At 43.0% G+C, this 24547-nt stretch overlaps 1 protein-coding gene across 2 annotated transcripts in view; it reads left to right on the top strand.

Annotated features, from left to right (window-relative positions):
• Window positions 1-23965, top strand: part of GLRA1 (glycine receptor alpha 1) — a 90318-nt gene extending 66353 nt beyond the window's left edge. Inside the window, exons 5-9 of one of the 2 annotated variants that reach the window (XM_083603887.1) lie at window positions 529-611; window positions 2007-2144; window positions 4753-4967; window positions 11164-11310; window positions 17809-23965. In XM_083603887.1, the coding sequence (XP_083460013.1) occupies window positions 529-611; window positions 2007-2144; window positions 4753-4967; window positions 11164-11310; window positions 17809-18123 (898 nt within the window). In that variant the 3' untranslated portion in view covers window positions 18124-23965. The remainder of the gene's footprint in view (window positions 1-528; window positions 612-2006; window positions 2145-4752; window positions 4968-11163; window positions 11311-17808) is intronic. The other variant, XM_083603888.1, reaches the window with a different exon arrangement.
• Window positions 23966-24547: the final 582 nt, after the last annotated feature.

Raw genomic sequence — 24547 nt, forward strand, 5'->3', positions numbered from 1 at the left:
GGAAAAATGGGTCCAGTCTGATTCTGACACTGGTAGCTTGCACTGTTTCTCTTGCTACAGAACATGTAGGAACATTTTCTCCTCACCTGATAGCTGTGACCTCAGCATACGTGATCATCAGCCTAGGCACAATATACCCCATGGTGATGGAACATTTCAAACTGCTGGTTGAGGGAGTTTAATGTTTTAATGCTACCCCTGCCCCTGCCCCCCCAAAAAAAATGTTAATTGAATTTACATAGCCAGGGAAGATTGCCTCATAGGTTCCTCTGGATGTTCTGCCTTTTCATATGTGGAGATATCTATGTTGGGGAGCATAAATATTAAGCAGCGTTAATGGAGTTAATGTTTAGAGCATGGCCCTATTTCCAGAAGTCAGGGGGTTGTGCTCTCTGTATCTCCCTCCCCTGTCCGTAGGCCTGAGGGTGACCCCTGCTCACCTCAGTTGTCACCCCAATGACTTTAGTGCAACTTGCTTGTCACATCAGCTTGAAGCATCTCGAATCACTGTCTCCGTTCCTTTCACAGGATCACCTTGACGCTGGCTTGTCCCATGGATCTGAAGAACTTCCCCATGGACGTCCAGACATGTATTATGCAGTTGGAGAGCTGTGAGTCTTGAAGGTTTCCCCTCTAAAAATAGCTGCCATTCTGCACACAGACTTCCACTGCATCATCTGTTCAGCTCTTAGCTGAATCCTCCAATTATGAAAGAGAAACCGGAGGGAAGAAGGAAGAGATGAAGCATTGGGACAGACTGTGTTGTCATGTGCAAGTTTTCATGCTTCTCTGATCACACTCCCTGCCAGTGTTCAAGCCGTCCAGCTTAAATTTAGCTTGCTTCAACAGATTCTCAGTGGAGAATACTCTGGGGTAGAGGGCAACAACAAAAAGCCTTTGTCTGGAGAAGACTGTGTGATACAATACTCGCTCAATATTTATCAGCCCTTGTCCTCTGTCCTTCATTCCTGTTGAGTCCATTTAAGGGCACTATCTTCACCAGCCAGGTGTCCTCCAGATGGTATTGGACAGCAACTCCTATGAGGCTGATGGGAGCTGTAGTCCAGCTATATCTGAGTGGCACCAGGTTGATGAAGGCTTTTGTGCTGAATGCTCTGCTGTCAACAAAAATGGCTGCCATGTGCCTCGTTCCCTGGTGTCTGCCTGATGCCTAGTAGAACTCTTGGTGCTGTGATGTTTCACATTTCTTCACCCCTGCTCGACATCACTAGCTGCCAGTGGCGGAGCCCAGATAATGCAGAATGTTGTGATGACACATCACAAGGCATGTAGGTGTCAGATATGGGGAGGAGAAAACTAAATGAGCAGCGGCCACTCTAGGTAGCAGTTCTGCATTTACCCTTAGCATCTAGTTTTGACCCTCCTGTAAATTATGAACTGTCTGGCTGGGAGCAGCATCCGTTATATGTGTATATCTTGCTGTTAAGAGACAAAATGTTTGTACTACAGTCGTACCTTCATTCTAGAATGGCTTAGTTGCCAAACACATCGGCTCCCAAAGGCCGCAAATCCAGAAGTATGTTTTCCAGTTTGCGAACGTTTTTTGGAAGCCGAATATCCAATGTGGCTTCCGATTGAGTGCAGGAAGCTCCTGCAGCCATTTGGAAGCCGTGCCTTGGTTTTCTAATGGTTTCAGGAGTCGAACGGACTCCGAGAATGGATTAAGTTTGAGAACCAAGGAACCAAGGTACCACTGTACTAGATGTGAATGTCAGCCATGTCAGTTGGTCATCTGAATTTTACCTTAAGCCCCCGTTGCCATTTCGCCCTGTGTACACTTCTTTTTATATGTCTTTAAATTAATCCATGTTTGCAAATGTGTGTACCCCAACATCCCTTCCACAGTGAACCTATTCAGAGTTGGGAAACGCACCTAACTCAAAGCAACTTTGGGGCTATTATTTCTTGGCCCCTCCAAGCATTTGAATCCAGTGCAAATCACAGTTCATGCTAAAGTGTTTTGTTTCTCCCTCTGCTGTTTATAGTTGGCTACACAATGAACGATCTGATATTTGAGTGGCAAGAGAAAGGAGCTGTGCAGGTTGCTGATGATTTAACCCTGCCTCAGTTCATCCTAAAGGAAGAAAAGGACTTGCGCTACTGCACAAAGCATTACAATACAGGTCAGTGGTGGACTTGCACTTCTTGCATTACCATGCTAAGCATTATAATGCAAGTCAGTGGTGGCCAATATATGCCAAACGTTTCTCCCTAGAAATAGTCAACTGATGAGATTCTGGCTCCACACATTTTGTTCAGCACTTCTCTTTAGTGATAAACGCCAACCACTCCACTTGTTCAATGAGCCATCTAATCGATAGTGTGTTAGCAAAGTTTCTACATCAGACCAAAATGTTATTTGCAGCAGCTTCTTGTGTTTAGAACACTCTAAAGACAGAACTAGATATTACAAGAGACGTGGAACACCCTCCCTCCTTCCTAGTAATGTGACAACATCCCATCACTAGGCATCATTTTCTGTTGTATCACATGTTCATTGCATGCTGCTCTGGTTCTGTTCCACTGCAGTTCATCTTCTGCTAAAAGCCCTGTTTTTTGGCACACTGTCTGCTGTGGCAAAATGATACAACTGACATAATTTATTAAGTCAATTGCTTAAGTCACATTGTCATTCTGTTGTTCCACGCCATTTGTTTCAGTGCAAAGAAAATGCAATGCAAATGGCAGGGGTGGGGAACCCTAGTCAATTACATGTTGTTTGCAACTTGAAAGCATTTGCTGGATTGATTTCCAGTCTGAATGATAAGTAAGTGAACGTTGATGATTTCCAACCTTGTTTCTATTTCACTAGAATTCTCCAACACCCCTAGCCATCACATTGTTAGTTTCCACACTCACATCGCAACCTACGATGTTAGGCAAGGGTGAGGTAATAGACAGTGGAGTGGCGTCATACCAATCCCTTTATTATACAGAATGGTACTGGGAATCTAGGAAAAATTGCTTCAGAAACTCTCTGGTTCTTGTTACATATAGATAATCACAGTTCTGGAGCTCAATCCCCATATAATTGGGAACAGAGCATGCAGTAAGTTCAGATAAAAAGGAGACTTAGGCTGCAAGCCTAACCCTGTCTCCTCAGAAGTAAGTCCTATTAAAATCAGGGGGGCTCACTACCAGGTAAGGATTGCAACTTTAGTTAGTGTGTTTGTGTAGCAAAACAACAAATGAAAACACTGGATACATTTGTAAATGCTCAAAATTTTATTTAAAATTTTGAGAACGGTTCTGTGGTTTACGGCAATTTTTTTAAAAATCAACTTGCTTTGCAGTTAAAGTAGAAATGGTAGAAACACTGCAAAAATTAGAGGATCTCAGTTGTGACAAGAAAAATGTCAGCAAAAGCCCCCTTAATTTTTCAGGAAGAAAATATATTGCCTGTGACATTAATTTTTTTTTACTAATTCTAGAATGTCTTAGGTGATATCCAACTAAATAATACTCAGAGTAGACCCATCAAAATGTATGGACTTGTCAATTGATTTCAATGCGTTCAGACAGTTGCAGGACCTTTACATGCAAATATGATCCACAACTGGTTGTTTTCCCAAATGCATGCCTTTGCAGCTGGAGCTCAGGAAAGGATTTATTTATTTTATTCAAAACAACAGATCTCACCTTTTCTGAAAGAATACAGCACCCAAGTCATATACCAAAAAATACAGCAAACATTCGCATTATTCTTACTATAATCTTCCGAGCAAGTTGTACCTAGTGAGTCATGTTCCTCAATTTCTGTGAGTTTACACTAAGCAGAACTATCATTAGATGCAACCCCTTAAGTTTTCTGTACTGTTTTAAAAGTAGGGTCACTTGACAGTTCATAGAATCTGCAAGTAAATCTCTGAAAGGTTTTGTAAACAAGCGCTTTCTGTATACGTGGGATGCCTCTAATTTGAGAGATGGAGCATGCAGTTTCAATAATTCCTTCAATTCAGACATATGCAGGCTGAAGAACACACATCTATCCCCACAGATGGGTTGCAGTTTAGTATTCCTGATAGGAAACTGCTAAATACTTGTTGATTTGTTGTTTCAAAGGGCAAAGAAACCAGGAAGCAAGTGAGAGCTTATGACTACTTTGCTCTGGGAACTGACTGCCCAACACAATTTCCCAACATATGCACTAACTAGGATGTTGCAATCTGCACATCTTTCCCTCTTAGGGAAAGTGTCACCTATGAAGCAGCCCTGAAATTGTGCCCAGGGCTGAATCTACACAGAGATAGATTATAGATAGATGATAGATGATAGATGATAGATGATAGATGATAGATAGATAGATATAGATAGATAGATAGATAGCTGATAGATGATAGATGATAGATGATAGATGATAGATAGATGATAGATAGATAGATAGATAGATAGATAGATAGATAGATAGATATATAGATGATAGATAGATAGAGATAGATAGATAGATATGCACACCGTATATATAAAAAACCCGCTGTGAAAATGCTTTTTTTTTTAAAAAAGTTGTAGAATATATGTGGAATTTGCCATTAGCTCATCAGCACCATCTAGTGTCACATTTGTATAGTGCACTTAAAACATTATATTTGCAGCTGTATAGCTGAATCCCTGGCCTGGGTAGGAAATGGCTATTTGAGCAGGTGACCTCTTGCCTAAAAATGCTTCCTATCAAGACTCTCACATGCCCCTGCTGGTCCCCATTAGGCTAACCTTTTCCTGGTTCGTTCCTAGGCAAGTTCACCTGCATAGAAGCTCGTTTCCACCTGGAGCGGCAGATGGGCTACTACCTGATCCAGATGTACATCCCCAGTCTGCTGATTGTAATTCTCTCCTGGATCTCCTTCTGGATCAACATGGATGCTGCGCCTGCCCGAGTTGGTCTGGGCATCACTACTGTGCTCACTATGACCACGCAGAGCTCCGGTTCCCGAGCATCTTTGCCCAAGGTAAAATGTCCTCTTTGAAGCAGGTAATTCAGAAATCCCTATGGGAGCAGGCAGAGCTCAGTTAGAGCATCTCTAGTTATAAAGGATTGGGTTGCAGGTGGTGTGAAAGGCTTCTGCTGCTGCCAGTCAAAGTAGGACATACTTGGCTGAATGGGCAACTATTCCAATCTGGTAAATGTGTAAACCACAGAGCCTAGGGCTTGCCGATCAGAAGGTCGGTGGTTCGAATCCCCCGACGGGGTGAGCTCCCGTTGCTCGGTCCCTGCTCCTGCCAACCTAGCCGTTTGAAAGCACATCAAAGTGCAAGTAGATAAATAGGTACCGCTCCGGCGGGAAGGTAAACGGCATTTCCGTGCGCTACTCTGGTTCACCAGAAGCAGCTTAGTCATGCTGGCCACATGACCTGGAAGCTGTACACCGGCTCCCTTGGCCAATAAAGCAAGATGAGCGCTGCAACCCCAGAGTCGTCTGCGACTGGACCTAATGGTCAGGGGTCCCTTTACCTTTATGTTCCTAAGTAGATTTTTGCAGCTAACGCCTTTCAGAACACCAGCTTGGCATATCCCTCAGCTGTTTCCCATATTCCCCACCCCAAACCCCTAGCATATATAATCGGTGGATCCCTTTCACTTTCTTTAGTAAGCTTCCAAATGGATAATAACTTCACCAGAAGATAAAGCGTTTAACACCAGTTAAATTAAACCAAATCAGTAGTGAAATAGTGGGTCTGCACTGGCATTGTATCTCTCCAGGAGCAGATTATTTCCATATGCAGTGAAACAATGGCAAAATCCATCAGTTTTCGAATGATGTCGCGAAGGTTATTTTTTTAAGGGTATTTTGTGTATTACCTGTCTCTCCAGTAAGCTTTTGATAATATAATGAAGATTGGTCCCTGGAAACGACCAAGAACAGGTTAATAATATGATAATTGCAGCATGAATTGTGACTACAAATAAATGGGAAAAACCGAGAAGATCCTCAGATAGAGAATCAGCTAAAAAGACCATGGAATACTTAAGCAGTGGTATTTATGCATTTAATTAGATTCAGAGTAGGTAAGGAACAAGAAAATAAAATTATTATTTTTTTGAAAGCTGTATATTTAAAATATATACATTTATAGAATACCCACTTTAATTAGATTATACCAGAAGACTTACTCTAGTCCTAGAAGAAAATATATAATATTAATGACTTGAAGTTTAGTGATTAACAAATTATATATTGGTTATCACCATTTCATGGTCTTGTTTTCTCCCCTCTTAAGCTGTCCTTATGAATTGCAACTTGTGAATTAACTGTCAAAAATTATTAGTATGGATTAATTAATTAATGGTAATCATAATAATAAAAAGAAACCATTAAAGCAGAACTAATTTAACTCTTGTTGACAGTAGCCAGCCAGGTAATAGCTACAGTTCACATTTAAGGGATCCTATTGAAAGGATCATTTCTTAGGGCTGAACTAAACCTTGCTTTCAAATGCATGTAATAAAACGTGTTTGAAAGAAAAGCTGATCTGGGGAGAGAATCATTTTGGGTGGAGAAATTGAGGCTGGTGGGCTTAACCTAACTCTCCCCCCTGCCAGTCTGCACGCTGCTTTCTCTCATTGCACAATACACCCACAAGTGTTCCAAATGCATCTTTACCTTCCTAGATGTGAAATTCTGTGGGGAGGAAAGCAGCTGGTGGAAGGGGGGGCAATTTAGAGCAGAGAAATTATCAGAGCAGGATTAAGTACTCCTTCCTCTTTGGCTTCTCTGATCCAAATCATCCCCTTCTGAAGTGTCTTTTCTTTTTCTTTCAAGAAAAAAAAAGTCCGCTGGGATTTTGCTTCACCCAAATATGTGTAGTGATCAAATGAGCTGAGATGAAGCACCTTGACATTAAATGATTCCCTTACAGTAACTGAGTTACAGGGTAAAGTGAAGAGTGATCAGAGAAGTAACTGTCAGGAGCTCGTACAACTCTTGATTAGGACCCTGGCCTGACTGGCATGTTCTCTCCCTCCTGGTCGGTCGTTTGGGAGCTTCAAAAGCTTTCTTCAGCCCGAACATCATAGCAACCGATGCCGACAGACACCGGCACACTTAGGGGTCCGCAGAGTTTGTGCAGCTTGTGTAACAGACCTCAGCAACTCAGCATTTTGGCTAATCTACTTTATTTACATATAAACACACACGGAGCACTGCAACATGGCTCCCTCTCTCTTTAGCATCAGACAGCAGAGAGAAAGAACAAAGGATAATAGTCCCACTTCACAGAACACAGTAATCTAAACATCCTGGCTCCGTCACTTCCCACTCTGTGGAGTCAAAACATACACCATCATGTGATAGACAAAAATCCCATGACTGCAATCATGGAGCAGGAATTCTAACAGTAACATTCAGCATGGGACTTTTAATCCTGATTGCTTTAAGGGAATATATATAAGATCACTGAAGCTGACTGGATTTGTCCATTCCCTTGCTAGGGAGACCATCTGGAGAATGAAAGAAAAAACCAACACAGTCATCTGAGTTTCCTAAAGAAATAAAGACAATCATTTACATAGACACAAAATATATTTTAAAAAAATCAAAGCATAATTCTCATAGATGAGGGGTGAATGAGGAGTCTGTGCATCAACTAGGAAGGGGAGAAAGTACCCACAGTAAAGGAATGGCAGAATAAGTTACTAGACTATGCAGAAATGGCTCAATTGACAAATAGGTTAAGGGGAAATACAAAACAATAATTTACTCAAAAATGGGATATGTTTAAGAAATCCTTACAAAAATATAATAACGATATAATGTCTATGGCAGCATTTGAATGACCCTTGTGTAAATCAAATATTAATAAATAAGGATAAATGGTCCGATATAAGAAAGTATTAGAAAATATATTAAGAGTAAGGTAGTAAGTATAAGTACATTCAATATTGTAAATGTTATGTACATCGGAAAATGATGGGAAGTCTATTTTAATATGGTTTAGTTTACTTGATTCTACTTTGGTTTATTTTTGCTTAGAAAATATAAGGAAAGAGCACATATAAGTATAAGTTTAAATTAATATTTAACAGTAAAATTATTTAAGATGATGATGATTATTATTATTATTATTATTATTATTAGCACTATTTAAGAATGTGTATGATATCCATGGATTTCAATAAAGAAGTTTTTTTAAAAAAGGAAGATGCATCAACCACACCATCTTCTCAAAGGAAAGTTATGGTTCTCTCATGAGAAATCTCACCATCATTATAGGCTTGAGATTCTAGCCTCCTATTAAATTCCTGCTTCCAGCCAGACATAAATGACTGTCTGGCTCATTGTTTATTATCTATTTAGTGCCATCCATCATATCCCAAGACAAATTTAGGAAACACCAGCACGATCCCCTATAGCTTCACTTCCTTTTGACCCCTAGTTCAATAAAGAAGGGAAGATAGGCTATTACAATTCATGAATACCCCATGGTTTAAAGATTGGATAAAAGATTGAATCCTTTCAATAGGTTCAACAGCATATGAGCAATGTAAGACCACCGTTGTGTACAATATAGCATGTACAAATCAGTCGCTCTCTTTCAGCCAGGACTGATGAGAGAAGAACAATTGAAGGACGTAACACTGGTAGCTCAGCAGTAGCAGTAGAGCATCAGTATTGCATGCAAAAGATCCCAGGTTTGATATCTGGCATCTCCTGGGAATGTCCACTGTCTGAAACTCTGGAGAGACACTACCAGTACTGATCTTAGAGGGGCAAATGGTTGGGCCCCATACAAGGCAAGTTAAAAAGTCAAAGGAAGCACTTGCTCTGTTGTTGCATATTTTAAAAAAAGCAAAACCCAGCATATGCAGAGAAAATAGGCAACAAAATTACAAATGGAAATTTCTGGGGAAGAATGGAATTATTCATGGGGGAAACTTGATAAATATACAGTAGGTTCCGTATTGCAGGAAAATTGTGATGCTTCAGTGGCAAAGCATCTACTCTGTATGCAACAGGCCTGCGGTTCAGACCCCAGCATCTCTGGCATAGTTCTGGGAATGTCGCTACTCTGAAACAACCTGAGCTAAATGGACCAGTTGTCCAACTAATACAGTGGTACCTCTGGTTGCGAATGGGATCCATTCTGGAGGCCTGTTTGCAACATGAAAAGCCCACAACCTGAAGCACCGTATGTGCACAGGTGCGCAGTGCGATTTGGTGCTTGTGCACATGCACGAAGCATGATTTAGCACTTCTGCGCATGCGCGAGTGGCAAAACCCAGAAGTAACCCTTTTCCGGTACTTCCGGGTCACCACAGGACGCAACCTGAAAAAATGTAACATGAGGTATAACTGTACAAGGCAGCTTCCTATGTTCCTTTCTATCTCAGTGCTGTCTAAATCCTGTAGTAATGTTTCAAACTCATTCGCTCTCTGTCGAAGGACAAGAGGGGACTTTGCCTATTGTGCGTGGACCTGTGTGTGCTAGGAGACTGCAAGCAAAGGTCAAAAGCTATCCATTCTGTTTGGGTAGAAAGATTGTGTTTAGACCCTGAGATATTTGCCTCACCGGTATTAAAAGGGATAGTGCCTAAAGTGAGTGTGGGGAACCATTAGCCTCCACAGGTGTTGCTGAACTACAACTCCCATCAGCCTCAGAAAGAAGGGCCAATGGCCAGAGCTAATGGGAGTTGTGGTTCAGCAACGACTGGCGGGCCAAAGGTTCCCCACACCTGATCCAAAGAAAAGGGCGGAATCTTGTTCTATAAGACAGTGAGATAAATGGACTGTAAATACGGGATGATTTCTCAAGTGCCTGGAGAATGGTGTGTAGGACAGTAGGATACAGCTGTCTTAAGTAAACTAAGACAGGTATTATGGGTGAAATGGGGTATGAGATGAAAATCTCTTTGAAATGCATGGGGCAAGTTATTGTAAGACAAAATACAGGAGTGGGAAGTCCATTTCCATTGACATAATAATAGTCTGAGTGTGTGTGTGTGTGTGTGTGTGTGTGTGTGTGTGTGTGTATTACCAGGCTTTATATTATGTACCAACCGAATACAGTGGTACCTTGGTTTAAGAACACTCCTGTTTATGAATGATTCGGTTTACAAACTCTACAAAACCGAAAGTAGTGTCCCGGGTTGAGAACTTTACCTCAGTCTAAGAACGAAATCCAAACAGTTGAAGGGCAGCGGCGGCAGGAGGCCTCATTAGGGAAAGCACGCCTCGGTTTAAGAACGGCTTTGGTTTAAGAACAGACTTCCGGAACGGATTAAGTTCATAAACCGAGGTACCACTGTATGATGTTTAACATGTTTTATATTCCTTCGTAAACTGCTTAGAGGTCTTCTATGAAGCAAGCACTATATCCATTCTGGTAAATAAATAAATACATTATAGGGCCACCCACCTAGCACTGCATGAAGAAGATGGATCTCTACCCTGTGGGATTGACAATACAGAAAACAGGCCCACCAAGGGAGATAGCAGAGGAAAGGCAGGGTAGTGGAATGAGGAGGAGACATGGGAAGAATATTTGGCTATTTCAATATCTGTGCCATTAAGTGACTGGTTACACAAGTTGCCAGTCTGTATGCATGGTTGAGTTGTTACAAATTAGGATCCGAATAAGCAGGTAAAGGGCTTTAACCCATTGCTCCTCCCTATGGACCTGATCCAGATTGTAGGAGGGCATGCCTGCAATTTGCATAGGGGGAGGAGTTTCCAGAAAAGTGAATGTGCGGGGGGGGGGGTCCAATGCAAATTGCAGATGTGCTGAACAGGAGCAACAGAGGTCTGCATTATGGAAGGTCTTGAAAGATTAAAGCCCCCAACCCATTCCTTCGACTAGAGTCTCAATCCAGATTCACCTCCCCCACAAAAAAAACCTGAATATTAGTGCTTTGGAAAAAAACCCATCTCTTCCTACAATTAAAGGCAAAGCTATGTGGTTAGCAGAATGTGTAGATTGGCTTTTAGTTGTACTAGAGAATGGGTACTAGGGGAAATGAATCAACAAATATTGGGAATGTTGAAAGTGGCTGGGCATTTATGCTAGCTTTGGCCCTCCCTCAAGCAGAGAGCGATGCAACCGAACCAACCCAGCTCGCTAACTTGGAGCAGACTTTGCTAGGCTTGCCGGTCTACCTGGCTGGAGAGCGCCTGGCTCCAGTTGCCAACCTCATCCTCTCTTCTCCCCCAGGTGTCCTACGTGAAGGCCATTGATATATGGATGGCTGTGTGCTTGCTGTTTGTCTTCTCGGCTCTGCTGGAGTACGCCGCTGTCAACTTTGTGTCCCGGCAGCACAAGGAACTGCTCAGGTTTAGAAGGAGAAGGCGGCACCATAAGGTAAGCGATACGCGAGCCGATGCAGCCGTGTAGAAGAGCACAGCTGAAATGGACGGGTCCTGGTGCAAGGCTGGCCTGATCGAGAATGGGCACTGGAGACCATTTCATTTGGGCAGGCAAGATTGGAGCACGTCGGCGATGAGCCAATAAGACGAGCCCGGCAGCCATATTTGAAAGGGAGATTTGCATATCCTTTGGAAGGGGCCAGGAGCTACAGCCAATCAATGCTCTCTGGTGCACGGTGGGCAGATATAGTCATCTATTTCACTCCATCTCCCATCAGTTCCAGCCAGCATGGCCAAAGATGGCAGAAGCTGTAGCCCAAAGATATCTGGGTGGCCTGGTTTGCAGGCAAACACCTTCCCTTCAAATGCTGTGCTACTCACCAATGGTCACCATTATTGGAATTATAAAGCTGCCCACTGTGTAAAGGGTAAAACTCGGCCCATGATGTGTTATATTAAGGTGGCTTGGGAGAAGCATTTGAGAATGGATGGGAAACTACCAAAACAGAAGGCCAATGCAGTAACTGCTTCTCTGACATTCAGCTTGCTCTCCCAGTTTTGCAAAAAGTTAACTCTACCGATTCAAAGAGCCTGTGCCTGTAACTGAAGCTCTCCGGGTCATGCTGTCCGCATTGCTTCACATGCTGCGATATCATTCATGGGTCCATGCTGCTTTCTTTAGCTGGGTTGGGAGACCACGAATGGTCTCAGAACTGCACTGCTGAAGTAGCCAGTTTCCCATATAAAGGTAAGTAGAACAAACTCTCTCACCAGTCAAGCTCCCTGTTGGGTTTGCCCAATCATAGAGTTGGAGGGAACCCCAAGGGTCATCCAGTCCAACCCCTTGCAGTGCAGGGATCTCAACTGAAGCATCCAGGACAGGTGACCAGCCAACCTCTGCTTCAAAACCTCCAAGGAAGGAGGGTTTTTAAGCAGAGGTTGACTGGCCATCTGTAATTATGCTAAGCTGTATGGATGCGCTTTGTCAGTGACTGGCCTCAAGCTGAGTAAGGTGAACTTGGTAGGCCTCCTTGTGCCTCCCCAACTCTGAACCTACTCCAAAGAAATGTCTTGATGGGGCAAGACATATATGAGACAAAAACAGCAAGTGGAGACTACAGCAGAACGTTGCAGTATATCCCCCAGCCCTTAGCATGCTCTAGTTCTACGCCAGTGTGGTGTAGTGGTTAAGAGCAATAGACTCGTAATCTGGTGAACCGGGTTTGCATCTCTGCTCCTCCACATGCAGCTGCTGGGTGACCTTGGGCTAGTCACACTTCTCTGAAGTCTCTCTGCCTCACTCACCTCACAGAGTGTTTGTTGTGGGGGAGGAAGGGAAAGGAAAATGTTAGCCACTTTGAGACTCCTTAGGGTAGTGATAAAGCGGGATATCAAATCCAAACTCTTCTTGTTCAGGGTTCCAACCAGCTTGAAACAGGTGCTTTGTAGTCTTGTTCAGGCTTTACCAGAGTGGGTTGCAGGGGAGGTGAAATAAAAAGGACTGGATTTAGACCTCTTCTTTTGGCTTCATAGAAGCTAGAGCTGTGCGCAGAGCTTCCTCTTTATATTGTCATTAGCCCTTGGGCTCCGATAACTTGCAAAGTATTTTGCAGGAGACAGCTTGTTGGAAAGGGTTATAACTCATTAGCAGAGTGACTGCTTTACACAGAGACGATTCAATCCCCAGCATCTGTAAGTAGGGCTGTAAGTAGAAATTCCAGAGAACTGCTGGTAGGCTGTGCAGATACTACTGAGCTAGCTAGAGGGTCTGGCGGATTGAGTGGTGGAAACCAAGTGTGAGTTCAAGAATCAAGAAGCAGCCAGCTTCTGCACCCGCTGTAGAGGGAAGTGGAGGACGGGGTAGATGGACTCATCAACCTGGGAAGGTAGCCCATCTAGAATAAGGAAAACTCTGGTCCTAAATCTCCGCTGCCTTGTGTCTATACTCATTCATGAGAAAGGCTTCTCATACCCGTTGTCTTTCGGGACATCTTTGGAAGAAGAGAAGACTATGGAGTAAACCCTACACAAATCTGGAGTATAGTCCCTAAGATTGTTGGATGGCATCTTATACGCCTCCTTCTGATAACTCCTGCAGCCAAGATGGTGCCAGATATATTGCTCTGCTTTCCTTTGGTCCACATCAGCGAAGTCGAGAGAGGAGTCTTGTTGTCTGGGCAGCCCAGGACCTCCATACACACTGCCCATGTTTGCACCCTGGAGAGGTCACTTTGGTGCTGCTAACACAGCAAAAGCAACACAGGAGGCAGCAGTTATGAGTTACCAGTCTCTGCAGCTACAGCAGGCACTGTGATTCTCTAGTTGTTTTTATTTGCCCCTGGAGGCACACTCTATTGTCTCAAGGCAGATGAATGCCAACACTGGACCAAGGGTGTGACTCTCAGCATAAGGCAGCTTCTTGACGTGTTCCTGCTACCACTCCAGCCATTTGCTGTTTGCCTGCCTCACTCATGGTGGGTTTGTGGGGGTGACTTCATAACAGCCGAAAGCAAATGGAGAAGAGGGAATAAATATCCCACCGAGCAGCTGGAAAAGAGTGGCAATCTACCATTTGGCCACAAAAATTCTGTGAAGGTACTTTGCTTCTTCTTTTTTCTGGCGGCCTGTCGCCTTTCTGCAGAGGGAGAAGGGTTGGCTGGAACTACAAAAGAGAAAGGGAAAAAAAGAGGCTAGCCTGAAAAAGATACTGGGAAATAAAGGGAACTTGTAATGAAACGGAAAGTTGAACAATGTTATTTTTGTAAGGCAAGATCTCTCAAATATAATTCAACCATTCTTCTTCCTCAATGAATATTTCAATCAAAATGCACAGGGACAATTAATTTGATTTATCATTTCATTAAAGTTCTGTTACCTTTCATTACCATCTTGAGGCTTGCCTCTTTTCTTTTCTTTTCTTTTCTTTTCTTTTCTTTTCTTTTCTTTTCTTTTCTTTTCTTTTCTTCCTCCCTCCCTCCCTCTCTCTCTTCCTTTTTCTTTCTCTCTTTCTTCTTTCTGAATAAGGTGTGGATTTAATATCACTCTGTACACTTAGTCTCCTGAATCTTGTGCCAGAACACTGGACATGGCGGGCAGGCAGGGGGGCGAGAGAGGAAGCAGTTGTACCAGATCTCCTGGCTGCTTTTTCTTTGAAAAATATCAAAACTGGCTGGTGGGATGACTAGGTGCGTGGGAGTTTAATATTACAATGGGCTTCAATTTTACCTTCCCAAATGTAAATATACCCACCGTTTCCACATAGATTTTTCTAAGTCCTTAGAGCTGAGCTGAGCTACCCCCGTGAGTTTCAGAAGTCTATCTTTGTGGTATGGCTAAAATGCAGAATGTGACTCTTGGGATACAGATAAGTTTCTTGCTTCGTATTGCTGCCACCTGCTGGCCAGAGCAAGATTTTATTCTTTTTATTATTATTATTTTTAAAATAGAAAGATAGGCAGACAGTACATTTTTTAAAAAACCACCTTTGAAAAGCCCCCAAGTCATCTTGAGGTTAAAAGACTGCCTCCCGTCCCAATTCTTAACTCGCCCCTTCTCTTTTAACTGGGTGGTAATTTTCAACGCTTCATCTATCACGTAAATTAAAATAGCAAATTCCATTTAATAACTTGATAACCCACATTTGCCTGTGTCACCATAATCTAAATCTGCCTATTAAATAAATTGGGATCTCTTTTTATAGTTTAGTGCCAAAACTGTAGAAATAATAGTTCTATGAACTCCTGACTTCCTTTTATCTTGGTTCTAATTGAGGACAAATATTATGCATGCATGGAAATTCCCCAGGGGGGAGTAGCATACAGATCTATTAAAGTACTTGAAAGCAGGCAGCACCTACACACAGTGCAGAACACTGCCTAGCACTGAGAGCAGCTGTTCTTGGCAGGCAGATGCTGTGATCTTTCCTATCTCTCTCCTTTTATCCATTAAACCAGCATAAGATCACCTCCCCTTTTCTCTCTTTCCCCAGGAAGAAGGATGAGAGGGGAAGAAAGGGAGGCTTTCTTAGACCCTGGGAATATTTTTTCATCAGGATACATTCTTTGGACCATCTGGATGTTGAATGCCAGCATGGTTAAACGACAGGATCAAGGAGGCTACAAAGCACAAGAATGATTCATTTGGGAATGAAAGGAAATCTTGACAAACCTACTAAAACAATAAAAAGTGCCACAAACCTGCAAGCCAAATACAAAGATACAATGAGCTGGGATAGCTGTTGGTAGAGCATGAGACTCTTAATCTCAGGGTCATGGGTTCAAGCCCAACGTTGGGCAAAAAGAGGGTTGAACTAAATGACCTTTGTGGTACCTTCCAAGTCTGTGATTCTAAGGCAAGCCAGTAATAAAATTGTCAATGATATGAAGCTGTTAGTGGTTTTTTAAAAATGAAAACAGGAAATGAGCCCAGGAGGGAGCAAAACCTCCAGATAGCAAAGGTGAAAAGACAGGGACATTTCAGAGATTTTCTTCCCTCGCCTAGTGCTGCACATCCATACGGTGTTGGACTTTTTTTTTTTTATCAACTTGAACAGCAGTTCCCTTTGCTTTTGAAACCCACACTTTCCAAAGCACTTTGTGTTATTTCTGCGCATGGGAGTGAAGGGAGTCTGGAAAAAGTAAAAAAAAAAAAACTCAACAGGATAACTCTTTGAATACCACCTTTAGAACATTTCATAGCTGAGAGAGTGCACTGGAAACATCAAAACCAGCCTCTTGCATGGTGCCAGCTCAAGGTATAAAAGGAGACATGGTGAACAGAGAGCAGGTAGCTAAGGAAGAGACCCCACGCTTTTGGTGTTGACTGTAGAGAGCCAGTGCTATCCCCAGGGAGGGAGGGGGGAGGAAAGGGAAACAGGGATGATGCGCTGACAGATCCAACCTGTTCCTGAGACTAAACGGTTCCATAGGTAAGTCATATGCCTGGCAGCGAACTCCAGACGAAGCAAAACTTCATTCAGTATTATTTGCTCAGATTTGCCAAAGCGCTCTCAACTCCATTCATACTTCCTTGCTGTGAACTTGTGGCGGTACAATTCATCCATACCATGCAAGGCCGCTCTTAAAAGATACTCTGCAAAGAAAGGAAAAGGAAAAGCCATGCATAGGGAACTTGGTCTAAATTAAAGTCCATAGGTTAACTGATGGCAAATTTCACCATACCTTTTCCTCCAACTGCTTCCCAGCATATAACTTGGAAAGGTCCTGCTTCACCCATGATAATGAATGCAGAGTCTTAAACTGGATGTCCTACTCTGTGTGTACTGATATTTAAGAAAGCTTGAAAAACAGAGGCTTCTATATGCTAATATCTAGGCCAGGAGCTCGTAGAATTGCTAAATGACCTTTGTGTTCAGAGCATCATCACAGCTGCCTTATATTCTGAATTAAAGGCCATCAGTTATTTGGCTTCTTTTCCTGGCCCTGACAAGAATTCTTATTTATATAATTTACCGTATTGGCCCAAATATAAGCCACTCCCTTAAAATTCCGCAGGCACTCACACCCATTCCATTTTACCAGATATCTGTTTCAGCAGCAATATGATAAAGGCCAATTTTTGTAAGGTTACAAATTTAAGCCGCACTTTAACTTTTAACGGTCGGAGTTTGGGGGGGGGAGTGAGGATTATATTCAGGCCAATATGGTATTAAATTCATCTGAGGAGCATAGGGCAGTTTACAGTATAACATATATTCATACATCCTGTAGGTGATGTCTCACTATCTTTATTTTTATTATTATTATTATTTTTAAAAAACTAACTCTTTCGAAAATAGGCAGGTCAGTCTGAACGTAGCCTTTCTCCAGCTCATAGAAGCATAAAATATTCTTTATTGGGTTCTTAAGTTCAGTGAGGATGCTGTGAGCTCCACTCACATTCCCACAAGCCGGCAGAACCCAGTCCCAGAATCCCTTGCGATGACTGTTAGCCCAGTTTGAGCCTGCAGCTGTGCCTCTATGACCTTGAGGATCTCTGCAAGAGACTGGGGGAGGAAACAGAGTGGAAAGGGAAAGCCCCAAAGGGACAGAGAGGAGCATCGGCCATCAAAACTGATGCTATACGCAAGTATCTTTTAAAGGATGAGCCTTTTCTGCTCAAAGTCCATGTAACTCGGTAGAAATCCACATGGAACCACTTTTGCTATATGAGTTACATGGAGCCCACTCCTTCTGGGCAAGCCAAGAATAAAGAAGGTATGGATGGGGAGGAGGGGCAGAAGCAAAACAGGGGATATCTTGTTGAGGACAAGGAACGGTTCCCGAAGGAAAGGCAGGTCAACCCACTTTCCAATGGATCCCCTGCTTTGCATCTGTGCATTGTACTGCACCCATCTATAAGGCTGGTCTCTCCAAGAGGGGGTTGCCCAACTTGAGCAAGGCCTCACAAGAGGGACCTGTCCCCAGGGACTTTGGAGCTGTGGTAGGAGAGCCTTATAGCAAGGGTGCACTGTCTATATCTTATTTGTAAGTAGAGCCCTATGTTTAATATATTTCAGGAGGACGACACCGGAGAAGGCAGGTTCAACTTTTCGGCCTATGGGATGGGGCCCGCCTGCCTTCAGGCCAAGGACGGCATCTCGGTCAAGGGAGCCAACAACAACAACACGGCCAACCCAGCGCCGCCCCCTTCAAAGTCTGACGCCGAGATGCGCAAGCTCTTCGTCCAGCGGGCCAAGAAGATAGATAAGATCTCGCGGATCGGCTTCCCCATGGCTTTCCTCATCTTCAACATTTTCTACTGGATCATCTACAAGATCGTCCGAAGGGAAGATGTCCACAAGCCATGAGCTGGGGTGCAAGGTTCGTAGGTGGAATTCCAAGAAGATGAGGATGGATGGTGGTTAAAGGCAAGACAGATGGTTACTCTATACACACTACGTGCAATAGCAATGCAGTGATGCATGAATTTAAGAATGTGGCAATATCTATTTTAAAAAACAAAAACAAAGTGGGTGACTTTTAAAACAAAATATATGAACTGAGGAATATTACGGGGGGTGGGCAGTGGGAAGAAAGCTTTCGAAAACTTGAGTGGGGTAAGATTACGGGAGGGGCAAGTTGTTTTACAGCACTGGGAAGTTTAGGATTGCTACGGCGGCAGTCCAAGCAGTGTAATATATTAAATATATATTCATGCTTAATTATAATGCAAAAATAAATCCTTTTTTAGCCTATTAACAGCTTAGATTCTAAAGCCGATGGAATGATTCATGATTCCATGTGCCAAGAGGATTGCAATTACGCTTAAACCAGACTCTTGCTCTGTAAGGCCATACCAGTTTCTAAGCAAGGACGCAAAAAAAAAGCAAAAAAACAAAAAAAGACAAGCAAAAGAGAAAAAAGTCATATACTGTATACTGCCCCATGTTGTTCGTGTATGGTTTGAAGATGGAATGAGTTGGGCCAGGGGATTTTTTAAAAAAAGAAAAGAAAGGAAGAGTCAGGGTCCACTGGGAGAGATTGAGGAGTGCCAAAGTTGCATATTAGAAAGCAATCGTTTTATGATCCAAGAAAAAAGAACCTATATTATATAGATATATATCGATAGCTAGATAACAGTCCTATATCCTTTCAGAGAGTGGTGCAAATTCATGGCATTAAATCTAAAATTGTAACTTACATCCTTGAACATCCTTTTGGAGATGTGTCCATAGATTTCAGTGAGAAGCTGGTTGCGCCTCCAGTTCTTAAATTGCAAGAGGTAGGAGTTGTGTTTTGGGGACAAAGACACTCAGTCACAACTCATACCTTCAGCGAGATTCACCTCAGTGTGATCATGGAGTCATGATGCAATGTGGGTTTTTTTAAAAAACAAAAACCCATTAATCTTAAGATGCTCGCCATGTTTCTTTAAATAACAAAAGCAAATTGTTACTGTGAAAAGCTAAGGCTTTAAAATGAACCCACATAAGGAAGGTATTCTGCACTACAGGAAAGAAGGTGTGTGTGTGTGTGGTGTGTGTGTGTAAATAGAAGTAACAGAAAATTAATTTTAATTGGTAAACCTGGGGTGGGCTATGGGAAAGAATGATATATATCTATACAGAAAAGATGACCATTATTTTTTGACATTTCATAGCATTAGTAATTTTCCAGTGGGATTGCTAGCCCAACTATATTTTTGTAACTCTTTGGTGCTGCATTTAGCTTTCATGGCTAGCAAGACACGAGCGAGATCTCCATTTGTGCATTTCTTCTCCCAACCCCCCCGTATGGCTTCCATCGCTGCTACGTTGCAGAGAAGAAGAAAAGGCCATGCACATTTACATGGACTGGGGGATGTGACCAGCTCCACAGGGGAAGTTAAAACTGGCAGTGAGGAGCCCTTTGGGGCAGCTGAATGTTTAGTCAGTGTTTGGGGTGAGGACGGGTGAAAGAGAAGAGGAAGGATAGAGATACAGTGTCCTTCAGTACGGATCTTCCAGACACAAGCTTGCTGCTTTTGGATTAATTTCCCCTTTTCTTGCACTTTAGAAAGTTAACATGAAAAAAAGATTTAGTGAGCAGGTTCAGCGGGACAATCAATTCGCATTCAGTGTTGGCCCTGTATTGGCAAAGAAGAATAGCCCAAACCAGGGGAGTTCTCCACCTTTCAATTGCTGTAGTAGACAACGCCAGTCTCTTTCTTGCATTGATGTCCCCTGTAGCAAACGCATAAAGCATGGCCGTCATTGACACATATGTGCAACTTGGATCCAGCGAGGGTTCACTGATGTGCTTACATGTGCAGACACATGCAGGAAACTCCAGCGCAAGGCTGGTTTTCCCCACAGCTAACCTAACACATGGAGCTGCTCCTAGAGGCATCTTACACACAGGGTCAGGTCTGCCACACACGGGATGTGTAAGGAAGAGACCGAGGAAACCTGAGTAGCGCACAAGTAAAGCATAGCTGAAATTGCTGAGAAATTACAGCCTTTACCCAGAAAGCTCCTTCCCATAAGCATATATTATTGCGAGGCTGGAAGAGGTCATGATGTGGCAAAATCAAGCGCTTTGTCTTTTCTTCTCTTTCTCATGGCAAAGGCAAAATGGGGTGAGGAAGACCCGCTGATGCCCTCTTACTCAAAGAGCAATTAAATGGTGGAATGGGCCCTGTGGCTTGAAAGTGTCTGGTGGGAAATGCCGTTCTATGCAGGAGGGGTAGATTATAAGGGAAACCCAGGGCATTTGCAGGCCTCCCTGAAAGCCTGGTGGCAGGCTGTTCTTTCCTTCCTCTTCATTCAGAAAGCTGTCTTCCCAAAGAAAGCATGTACACATGTGCACACAAACATAAACATGTCCCTTTGAAATCCAAAGCATTATAGCTGAGCTGCTGTTACCATGCGAAGGGCTGCACTCAGAGTCTTGTCTACAGCCCACAATTGCCACTGGCGTTGAGCTTGCTTGCTGAATCTGCTGCAGCACAAATGGAAGCCCATTGCACAAGCTCTGGGCTCAGGAAGCCGGCTCACCACCTGGTTGTTGTCTGGAGTCTGTGTGCAGATGGAGGAGTTCTCCTTCTTCCTCTCTCTGACATGAGGGCAGTGTGTACAGCTACAGCTTCTCGCACATGTGCAACACAAACACAAAATCCCTTGGTGCCTCCCCCACCGTTTATTCTTTCTCATGTGAACTGGAGTTGATGTTCACCTTGGCACAGACGCTACAAACCAAGACACATGAAGCAATGGCTTGCACGGCTACCTGCCTGCTCTCCGTTCAGACTTGCTTGACTGGGTTTCTCTTTACCGAGCCAATTTTTCTCAGGTGTGACTCTGATGGCTTGACGGAAGGGCAAAGCATGGCTAAATCCTATTCTTTGACTAGTCATTATCTTTTCTTAGAGTTCTGCCACCCATCCCAAACCCCCCGCATTTATTTTGGGCGTGGTGGGGTACTATAGTATGTTGCTTCCTTTTCACAGACCTGTTTCATTTTGTAAAATCTCCACTCATGCCAGACCTCCCCTGAGAAGGATGCCCTTTCCTTTTTCTTAATGGCTCCCTTGTCTGTGTAAGCAACTTCAGCATTCTAGACCAAAAGACTTTCTGAATGTCACTTATGCAAATGCCCCTGGATTATTAGCAACACATTGCAGAAGGCATCCTGTTTCAATATAGCCAAAGCTAGGGATATGGGAGCAATTCAGTTCAGTTCACATCTCAAAGAGATACCCAGTTCACACTTCCCAGAGCATTACTCAGGCCATAGAAATCTACTCCCAGGGGCCGTGGGGGCTTCGGTCTCCAAAATAAAATATTTGAAGGGACTGGGGCCCCCCCCCAAAAAAGTTGATGGGCATTCCCATTCAAATAGTGTGTGTGCACTGCGTCATGTGATCAGTTATGCAGGGTGGGGCTTACCTGGGCCCCCACAATATTTTATTCAAGTTGGCACCCCTGACTCAGGCCAAAACACAGCCATCCTTCAAAATCTGCCCTTCTCTGAATTTTGTGGTACAGTTCTCCAGCCAAGTAATCCATTCAGAAATGTATATACGAGGGTGGGGTATGCATTTAAAAAGTGTTAATGAAAGCAACATACAAGAATGCATAATATTGGACCAATTTGCTTGCACACACAGAAAAAGTGCATTTGAGGCATATTGCATTCAAACAAATCTCTTAAGAGAAATTCGCTCTGAAATACTGATGAATTTCTATGAAGAAATGTGAAAAAGCTTAATTAAAATTGGAAAAGTGATAAATTGAGACTCACCAGAATGGACAGACTTGCCCATCCTTTGCCAAAGCCCACAAGTAGCCCTCATCGCACATCTCTGCTGGACAGATCATTCTGCATTATCAAAGACTTTTTCGTTAATCAATTCAGATTTGGGCTAGGTTGAAATTTCTTAGAAAGGACCTAAAAGGGCGGGATGCGGCTTTATCAAACTCCTAGAAAAGTGGAAAATTCCAGATCTTCCTTGGAGACTGTTCTGGTCAAATGACTCCCCAGTTTCGCTATCCACAAACTTTGGGTGCTACTGTGGATCTAATTTTAATATTGTTTACTTTTATTTTAATACTTTTGAAGGAGGCAGTAACCTTTACTCCTCCTCCTTCCAATCCTCCCCTCTTAGCCTATTGCTTTCTTCCATTCACCAATGTGAACTTACAATAGCATTTCATTCCACGTTAGGTGAGACAAAATTCCTTAGAAGAGAATTTTTGGAGGAAAACCTGTTGGATAATTTTACCCATTATCAGCCTCAAAGAATATCTGGCAATATCCCCACCCAATGCCTCAATTTTAGTACCCTCAAATAGCTTAGAGAATTTTGGGAGGTCCTATTCACCCATCCTTTATTGAGGTAGAAGTTTGAATGCTGCATCCCATTCCTATGCCCTGAAGGTGGTGCACATAAAATCAGGCTTCAGAGTCTCAGTGGATCTGAAACTTGCCCCCTTACCAGAGTAGCAGGAGTCAGTGACCCTTCTACTTGCTGCTGGTCCCAAGGGAGCAGGTCAATGTCCAGTAAAGTTTTTGCTTGATGCTGCCAATGAAGAAGAGTTGTTATGTTCCACCTATACATGGCTTCCCAGGATCTGTTAGACTGGCCCAGGAACACTGCTATCAATGCAGCATCACACACTAGTTTTGATTATGAGCATCAAGGTGGCATTGCTTTAGCTAACGCATCCGTGCCCAGGACCAAAACGTTATTTGCACTATGGCAGCTCATGTGGGCGTCTATAATCGAGGTGTTTTTCTTCTTAATTTCACGTCGTTTGCAGTGTTATTATGCCAAGACAGGACCATCCTCTCCAATTCAAATAAGCAACCGTTATATGGGATCTTTGCCTAGACTGGCAGATATCCTTTCTAATCTGCTGTTTGTTTACTATTAAAAATCCTTCCTCTTTTTTGGACAGCCTCCATTCTAGCCAAAAATTATTGTCCCACTTTGCTCAACAGTAGCAGGATTAGATGCCCCTCAGTGCACAAAGTCCTATTCTTTGGGTGCCCTTACCATTGACTAAAGAGAGTAGACGGGAAGAAGTCAAGGTTTCCACTGCATTTATCAAGCCACTTCATTATTTTGAAAGATAATTACAGCAATCCGCCATCCTTCAGGGTATTACGATTAGTCCTGAGACAGAAATTATTGCGCAGTCTTTTTTTTTCTTTTACTTTTTAGAGTCATTAAAGCATCCCTGGATTCTAGCCTAGGCCCATCATGCTCTCCCTCTTATCAGTAGTGCTTACATTTCTGGGGTTTGGGCATATCTTTTTCTAAACAAAGCCATTGCAAGTCCCATTGGAAACAGTATTCAATTCTTTGCTCATCTTCCTACCCTCACGCCACCAGGGCTGGCATCAATTTCCTTAGACCACTGGTACCAAAATGTATGGGAAACAGCCCTACTAGAAAAGTTAATCAACAAACTTAAACTAGCACAGGGACAAGCAAAGGAGGGCGCCTTCACCCCAGTGTGGCTCCCCTTTATCTCATATGCAGCAGAACAAGACAATTACCTATCCCCCCCTCCAACAGCGTACAAATCAATATGGCTAGCCTGACCCAACAACACACACATCCCACACACATACAAACCAACCAACCACACTGCAACCAATTGAACTCAACCAACCAAGCTCTGGACCTGCCCCCCCCCCCAATCCTGTAATGCCAATAAAAATAAATATATATATAAACAAAGGACCTACCCACGTGACGCTGACACAAAAACCCTGCACAAACTCTCTACAATGGAACGAAATATCATTCTCCCTCCCTATCTTTCTCCTTCCCTCCTTCTCTCTCTCTTCCCTCTCCTTTCCCAACCACACAGTGTCTATGACAATAGTGTCTCATACCGAATGTAAACAAACTGTGAAACGACTCTACGAACTGAAAGTGGAGGCGCTATATTTACTTTTCCCTGTTTATTTGTTTGTTTTGTAACACACACACACACAAAGTCATCCCACCCCCTCTCTCTTATCTATACAGTGGAACCTCAGTTTTCAAACGTAATCCATTCCAGAAGACCGTTCGGCTTCCGAAAAATTCAAAAACTGAAGATCAATGGGCTGGCTGCAAAGTCAATGGGGGAAAATGAAAAATGTATCTCAGAAGCCATTTGACTTCCGAGGCAAATTCAAAAACAAAAGCAATTACTTCTGGGTTTTCGGCATTTGAGTTCCAAATTGTTCAGCTTGTGAGATGCTCGAAAATCTAGGTTCCACTGTATCTATATCCAGTATCCTCAGGCAGTCACTAGG

The sequence above is a fragment of the Podarcis filfolensis genome (assembly GCF_964270895.1).
Source record: "Podarcis filfolensis genome assembly, chromosome: 2".
NCBI classification, from domain to species: domain Eukaryota; kingdom Metazoa; phylum Chordata; class Lepidosauria; order Squamata; family Lacertidae; genus Podarcis; species Podarcis filfolensis.